General features: G+C 58.1%; 1 protein-coding gene across 1 annotated transcript; it reads right to left on the reverse strand.

Moving 5' to 3' along the window:
• Window positions 1-448: 448 nt before the first annotated feature.
• EDA2R (ectodysplasin A2 receptor) lies at window positions 449-5,542 on the reverse strand. The gene is made up of 8 exons (XM_018070652.1): window positions 5,435-5,542; window positions 4,652-4,830; window positions 3,767-3,852; window positions 3,431-3,595; window positions 2,797-2,943; window positions 2,160-2,656; window positions 1,885-1,933; window positions 449-1,455 (listed from the first exon to the last, which is right to left on the reverse strand). Exons 1-8 carry the CDS (start codon window positions 5,519-5,521, stop codon window positions 1,160-1,162), a joined length of 1,506 nt encoding a protein of 501 aa, XP_017926141.1. The 5' UTR covers window positions 5,522-5,542; the 3' UTR covers window positions 449-1,159.
• Between the last annotated feature and the right edge of the window lie 2,188 nt (window positions 5,543-7,730).

Below are 7,730 nucleotides of genomic sequence, written 5' to 3' on the forward strand. Positions count from 1 at the left end.
CCGCCCGCGCCGCCGCGCCCGCACCGGAACGTGCCCGTCCGGGGCCACTGACAGAGCCCCAGTGAGAACAGCCTGACCACCTCCAGTCCTCAGCCCCGGGCACAGCAACAAACTGGGGCACTCAGTGGCAGCAGGACCACGGCAAACTCTGACAAATCCCTCAGGATGAAATTAGAAGCAGAAGGTCTCTCCCCTCCCCAGTAGCAACTCCCAGGAATGAGAACTCAGGCCATTTATAGGCAGGAAAAAAAAAAAGAAAAATATTTTTAAGAGGAGCTTGGCTGTTTTGTTTTTTTTTTTTTGGTGGCTGGCACAAGGGACGTCCATCACTGACTGCGACCACAGTCATGGCTTCAGCCCCCAGCTGCCACCCGCTCCCCAGGGCAAAGCAGTGCAGCAACCCTGCCCCTGCAGCAACCCTGTGCCACTGCAAAGCCTTGGAGGCGATGGGCAGCAGATGGCTGTGGGGCATGGCAGGAGCCCGGGAGTGAGCCAACACCTGTCCCAGGCCAGCAGCCACAGCCCCAGGACAAAGATGCACACCAGCTCATCCTGGGGATCAGTCTGAGACTCCTGCCAGGACAAATAGACACAAAGGGGAAGGTGCCAGGGTGGCATAGAGAGGCAAAGGCTGGAGCCCGGCACGTGAGCCACGGCCTCTGCTGAGGAAATCCCAGCATGGAGGAAGAGAAACAACCAAAAAGCAAACTGGGAAAGTGGCATCTGGCACCTAGGAAAGCACAGCACGGAGCAAAGGAAGGACAGAAAAGCTGGAATGGAGGGGAGACGATGGCTAGGCCCATAGGAGGGTGTTGCCCATGGAGACTAAGCCCCATGGCTGAGGGACCCCATAGCAAGAGTGGGGCAGGATGGGGCTCACTGCAGAGCCAGAGCACTGCATCATGGGCAGCACAGTGACCAAGGTTGTCACAGCCAGAGAAAAACAGCCTCTGGAGGGGCCTGAGCGAGCCCTCCCACATGGAACTGGGAGCAGGCACAGCTGTGCTTCCCAGAACCCCTCGCATCCTTCCATTCCACGACGCAAAGACCATCTCCATGCTCTGCCCCCAAGCACACCGGGGAAGTTACGTGACTGAAGGCCACTGGATCCTCTCCCACACTAGCAGTGCATGGAGCTTTGCTCATCCCTCCGTGTCCTCTAGTGCTGGTGGTCTGTCACCGGGCTGAGTGTGAAGTAGTCACAGAGCAGGAGCAAGGCGTCGAACCGCTGGAGCCGCTGCAGTGCCTGTGCCAGCAGCGGGACGGTCACGGCGGCTCCCGCGTACGTGAAGTGCGTGACGAGCTGCTCAAACCCTGAGATCCGTCCCAGCAACTGGGGCACGAGCCCCAGCTCCAGTGCCAGGTGGCTGAAGTTCTTCACACCGTTCAAGGAAGGGTCCAACAAGAAGGCGAGTGACTGCACCAAGGAATGTGGCAGCTCTGCTATTAGGAGACCTGGGGGGCAGCATCACAGTGGAGCTGGGTTAGAACCTGTCCTACTTGGCCAGGATAAGGGAGAACAGAGCAGCTGGACTCCAGCTCCAGCCCCTGCCGAGCAGGTGACAGGACATCCTGTCAGGGCAGGCATCTCCTTCAACATCACTTTCAGAGCTCAGCAACATGGAGCTGGCTCAGTCCTGGGGAAGCTGGTAACTGGGGACAACTGGGCTTCCATCAGCCACTGGCCCGCAGGCCACTCAAGGCAGCATCACAGAAAATGCACCCTGTGAACCAGCACCAAAGGTCACAAGTCAGGTAAGTCCCTGTGATCCCTGGCACCTGCATGCAGGCATGGTGAGCTTCTGGAGGAGCTCTCTTCCAAGAACCTGCCTCTCTGATATCCCAGTACTCGGAGAATAAAGACGAGGCTGGAAGGCCACTTACCCTTGGCTGCGCTGCTGATCTGAGTCACCAGGCTCTGGGCATCATCCACCTGGTGAGACAAAGACCCCAAGGTTGGTGGCAGTCTGCTGAGAACAGCAACACCTGGCACTGTTCCCAGGGCCATCACAGGGGCTCACAGAATGGTGCTTCTCCTCCAGCTGTGCCATCCCGTATCAACAAACCTCAGTCCACATCTCTACCCCCCCATCGAGCCCAGCTCCTGCGCCTGAGCCTCGGCAGCAGTTCAGAGGAGTGATGAGGTTGGAGGAACTTACCGGCCGCTCCCCAGGGGGGATATCGGCAGTGGGATTTGGGAGGGTGGGGGGCAAGTGATGGGCCCCCTCCTGCACCACACCACTGCTCTCTGCCGGGATCCTCTTCACTGCCTGGCTCGTTGCATCGTCCGCCCGCTCGCTGCCCACAAACTCTGCCTGGGTGGAAAACTTCTGGAGGTCCAGCTCGGTGCATTCCACTGGTGCATGTGGCCACTTGTGCTGCATCTCAGAGGCGCAGGAGGAGAGGGGGGCCAGGGCCTCCACCGTGCCTGGCTGGCCCTGCCTGGGGGCGGGGGGCGGCAGGACCCCGGCCAGGCAGTCACCATGGCCTGAGGCCCGGATGAGGGGCTGGCTTTCCAGGAGGCTCCTGCCCAGCTGGGCCTTGGAGGCAGCACTGACCACAATGGCCGGCGGCAAGTCCATCTCTGGCTGGAGAGAGGGGAGCTGGAGACCCACAGCTTCCCCGTCCGAAATGAACTGCACTGCTTCCACAGGGCCTGGAACCAGAAACAGGCATGGCTCAGCAAACTCACCATCCAGCTCCATCCTTCCTCAGGGCATCTCAGCAGGTCCTGGGACACTCAAGCTGGAGCCCAGCACCACCTCCCTCCCCATGGGAAGGCACAAGAGCAGGTACCTTCTGCCTGCCTGTAGCAAGGGCTCAGGTTCTTCACACCCAGGCAGCAGGGACCAGACATCTGCTCCTCACACAGGAACCTGCCGGGCGCCGCTGCGGTCGGGAACATTGCTCGCTGGCCCGAGAAGTTCTGAGTCCTCAGGAAGACTTGGAGGACAGAAGAGAACCAGCCTAAGCAAAGGCCTGGATCACTTCCCCAGCACGTCCTCAGCCCTGTGGTATGTCTGCTGGCAAGGAGCCGGGAGCCATCAGCTCCCTGGCATGCTGCTGAATGCCAGCGTGCCCCAACCCTGGCCACCACACCTACTGCCCTCTTCCCTCAGCAGCAAAGAGCTGCCCAACTTGAGAAACCCCAGAAGTCAGGATTGTCAGTTCTCAGTGCAAAATGGCCTTCTCTGTTTCCTCCTGATGGCACCAAGGAGGAGGGAGGATCCTCTGTGTCTTTAATTAGGCAAAGCACACAAGAGGTCCTGCAGGCATGAGAAGCAGGGCAAGGTGTCTATTCTGTATGAGCCAAGTAACAGTTGGGTCACTGTGCTGTCAAAGTAGCAATGCTCAGGGCAATACTCTATGCAGCAAGAAGGAACCACGGGCACAGGTGAATAGCACAGAGAGGAGGAGAGCACTGACTCACCTCGCTGACACTGGCTCTTCCAAAACCGCTTGCAGTAGATGATGGAGAGTGCCAGAAGCACCAGGACAATGATGATCAGGGCACTGCTGGTCAGTGCAAGAAGGGCCGTGTCCTGTGGTGGTACAGTGGGGATGGCGACCTTCACCAGGTTAGTTCTGGAGCGACCTGCAAACATCAGCCACAAAACGCTGGAGCCAAACTGCGAGGCTTGGACCACCCCTTCCCATGTGTCCCTCGCCACATGCCATGACTGTGCCCCTCCTCCTCTGCAGCGGGGCTGCAGCTCCGTCATGTCCACACCACCCACCCCGATCTCGCCCAGTGAGGGGCACCTACACTGTGGCTCAGAGGAGGGCGTCTGCTTGGTGCAGGGGATGCACTCCCATTCCAGCTGCCCGCTGATCCGTGCTTTCCGGTAAAACCTGCCAACAGAGCAGAGGGGCTCAGCAGTGTCCAGCTCCTGGTGAGGCCCCACCAACCTTGCTGTGCAGCCAGCTGTGCTGCCCAGCCCATGGCAGTGGGGGACAGCTGACCCTCCACTCCTGCCCAGCCAGCTGGGCCACCCCCCAGCAGCAGGGCTCTCATTGCTGGCTGAAGCTGCACCGCAGCTACTTGTTCATGCCTAGCCATTTGCCAAGGAGTGACATCCCTCCAACAGCCCCCCCCTCCCTGGCCCCATGTCTGCTGAAGCAGATTATAGAGATAACCAGCTCTCCAGAGGACCGGGAACACCCCAGCTACAGCTGTGTCCAGAAAGAGGTTCATACAAAGCCTCAACTCACTCCTCTCCCAGGCCCACTGGTGGCCAACATGTGTCTGCAGACCTCAGGCTTGGTGCAAGCTGGCTGTATACAGCAGTTTCATTTCAGTAAGTCCTTAAACACATCACCCCTCTGTCCTCCTCTTTCGGGACCATCAACCACAGTGGCCTACAGCGCCTCATCTTTCAGGGCTTGGCCACACTGGTGTCCACAGAACAACTTGGGTCTGGAACTTTTCTTCCACAACTAATTTATGGAAGCCTTCAGGTTCCCTTCTCTGGAGCTACAAGGGGACCATCAGATCAGTCTGACTTCCATGTAATAAGCAGAGTCTTCGTAGAGGCAGGCCTGGGTCATCAGGCTCCTCTTAGGTCCCACGACCCAGGCAGCTTCAAATGCCCCCCTCTGTGCCCACGCCCTCCCTGCCTGGCCCCAGCGCAGCCACAGTGGCTCTGCTCACCCTGGCAGGCACTCCCCGCACACCGCGTCGGTCGTCGCCGTGCAGTTGGACTTCTGGAAGCGGTTGATGAGGGCGCAGGACAGGCAGGGCTTGCAGCCGTGGTGTCCCCAGCGGTCCTTGAACTTCCTGGGAGGGCAGGCCACGCACTGCGCGTCCCCACCGCTGCCGTCACCGCAGTCCTGCAGGGCACAAGGTTGGGGGCACGGCTGCAAGGGGCCACGGTGGGTTCCAAATGCTACTGAGGGGAAAAGTGTCCCTTCTTTGGGGGCAAAGGGTAGTGGGGCCACTACTCATGTGCAGGGTTCTCAGAACAGTCTCGTGCCCGGCCGTGCCCTTCCGGCGCACTGCGGCTGTTGGAAAGCTCCAGCAGCACGGTGCCCAGGGAGGCACCTCGGGGGAGACCCCGCTGGGACACCCCTCCTGAGGCTGGGCCGGGACCACCCACAGCATTGTCCTGCTGGCACCCACCCACGTGCAGCCCGGCCAGGCAGTGACCTCAGGGCTATGGACCAGAGGAAATTCAGACTTCCATCAGCAAAAAATGAAACAAGGCAGCATGAGGAACAACCCAAAATCCCTCACCACCTCCTGCTTCCATTGTCTCACCCTCCTACCCAGGGAGGGTGAAACAATTCACCATCCCATCCTACCATGTCTGAGCTCTTCCCAACATTCCAGGACCTAAGATCATTCTTCTGAAGGGAGGCTGGAAGAGGATTCACCCAGCACTGTAAAAGCCTTGGTGATAGATGACTCCCACTCCTTACGGAGCAGTCAATTTACCTTGGAAAGCTCCTGCCCAGGCATGCACTTTCTGCAGGGGACACATTTCTTCTGGTCATCCAGGTACTCGCTCTCCTGGCAGGCCATTGTGCTGGAGAGGAGTGGGGAGCCTGGGGAGGAGAGAACAAGAAGGCAGAGGGGTCACACCCAGCCCCAACACCTTTGGGATGAGCAGCGTGCCCTTCTCTGGGTGGCCATTTCCACCTGGCCAGGATGGCAGCTGGCACTGCTGGGCACCACGAGTGGGACTCGGGCAGGAGGTGGTTGCTGGTTCCTGCCGCACAGCTCCAGCAGTCCCAGATGGGCTTCCCAGCAAGGCTGCAGATGAATTGCCCCGTTAGCTGCCACCTCACAGCCTCACAACGGAACAAATGAAATTTCAGACCCAAGACTGAGGCAGACCCACCGACTGCTTGGGTCACCAGTGGATTCTGCCAGCCCCAGCCATAGCTCTGGGTACCTGAGATGGTCAGCAGAGAGCTCAGCCCCAGGAAAGGCCCAATAAAGTCCCAGCTTCAGAATCCAGCAGCCCAGCTCTGGCCAGCATGGCTGCATTGGTCTGACAGACCAAATGCTGGTCACACACACACCTGTGTCCTTGCTGCTCTGCCCTGGATCTGCGTGGCCACTCAGGCTGTTGCTGTGCACACATTCTGGCTCAGCGTGGGCTCACTCACAGTGACCTCAGAGGACCAGCAGAACAAGTAGCTCAGACTGAAGCTACAAAACTGAGCAATTTATTTGGAGTTTTGGGGCCGTCTGATCAATTCTGGTTTTTGCAGTGGAGGGGGAGCAGCTGCAGGACCCCCAGCACTCCAGCCCCTCCTGACAGAACTCCTTCCCCCCTCCCACGGCAGCATTCCTCTACAGGCTTTTTCTGCCTCCTCTGCCTAATTCCACCACTCCCTTGCTGGTGCCTTTTGGAAGCAGACACTTGGCTGGGCTCCCCCAGCTCTGGAGGGCCGAGATTCATGGGAGATGAGGTCTGCCCGGACGAGCACAGTGCGTGAGTCACCCTCACGCAGCTCCTGCTCACGGCGCACGGGCTGATACAAGGATTGCAGCCGATCCCTCGGGGACAGGCCATGAGGAGCTGAAGGGGCTAAATCTGTCTTGCAAACATCTCGGGAGGGGCATGGGCACAGCCTATAAATAGCGTAAAGGTTCCTGACACTATCAAATAAATAAAGGAGATTTGTCACCACCTCAGAAGGTGGTGAAGAGGGAGCTCAATGCCACTGCCCTGGGAAACGCACAGGGTTTCGTGTCAGGGTTCAGCTACAGGCTGAAGGCAGGAGAGAAAATGAAAAGCAGAGAGATGGGTCCCAGAGGGGCGACACCCAACCGCTCTGTGGGGCCAGCACACCAGTGGCCTGAGCCCAGCCTCTCGGGGAGTTCGTGCCCGCAGCCAGGCTCGCCCCTGCTGGCAGGTGCCTCTGGGGTACGGGGTCACCACAGCCAATGCTCAGCTCTGGAGTTTGGTTCCGGCTCTTGCACAAGATGAATGAAACAAAATTGCAGGCAAGAGGAAAGGAGCCCAGACACCAGAGTGTGGAGAGCAAGAGACTGATCTTTATCTGCTCTCCAAAGTGCTGCTGTAACACCAAAAAAAGGCTCTGGTGGAAAAAAAGGAAAAAACAACAACTCCCCCCACAATAAAATACCCCTAACCAGCAGGCTTTTTGGTAAAAACTGTCTGAGAACACAATCCAACCAGTCTCATATTTTTACAGCCTTTTCCGAAGGGCCTGCAGCTGGGTGCCCTCACAGCCCCGTCCCCACGAGAGTCCCAGCTTAAAGCAGTTCCCCGAATACAGAAAGTTACACAGGCCAAAGGAATCCCACACCAGAGCTGCTCCACGTGTGAGGATGTCTGCCAAGATGATGGAATTGCTGAGGATGGGGGAGACAGCCCTCCCCGCTGTGCCAGCAGGATACTGGGCACAGGGCAGGCCTGCTGCTGCTCAAGCCACAGCGTAATGATAGAAGGAACGAACACTTTGTTGAATATCTGGCACGAAATTCAAAGCTGTGGGATCTTTGTACTTCTTATTTCAACACCACCAGACCCAAGACACTTGATTTGTATGTGGAGGACACATCCAAACCACCCGATGCTGCCCCAGTAACCTTGGATCGTCTAATGCTTGACTGAAACAACTGGTCCTAATGAACCGAAAGAAAAAGCCAAAACCAAACAACAAACCCTCCCACCTCTTTGGGAACCACATGGGGTCTCTAGGTGACTGCCAGAGGAAACCGGCAGATTTATCTGCCAAAGAGGAATATAAAGCTA

The sequence above is a fragment of the Manacus vitellinus genome, unplaced genomic scaffold, assembly GCF_001715985.3.
Source record: "Manacus vitellinus isolate BGI_N305 unplaced genomic scaffold, ASM171598v3 scaffold_19_pilon, whole genome shotgun sequence".
Taxonomy (NCBI): Eukaryota; Metazoa; Chordata; class Aves; order Passeriformes; family Pipridae; genus Manacus; species Manacus vitellinus.

What these genes read in the sequence shown, in the direction of transcription:
- EDA2R (XM_018070652.1), bottom strand. Translation starts at nt 5,521, where the DNA reads ATGGCCTGCCAGGAGAGCGAGTACCTGGATGACCAGAAGAAATGTGTC. An exon ending in CTGGGCAGGAGCTTTCCAAG is followed by an intron (nt 4,831 to 5,434) that starts GTAAATTGACTG and finishes TGTGCCCTGCAG; the next exon opens with GACTGCGGTGACGGCAGCGG. An exon ending in TCCCCCCTGGGGAGCGGCCG is followed by an intron (nt 1,934 to 2,159) that starts GTAAGTTCCTCC and finishes TTGTCTCACCAG; the next exon opens with GTGGATGATGCCCAGAGCCT.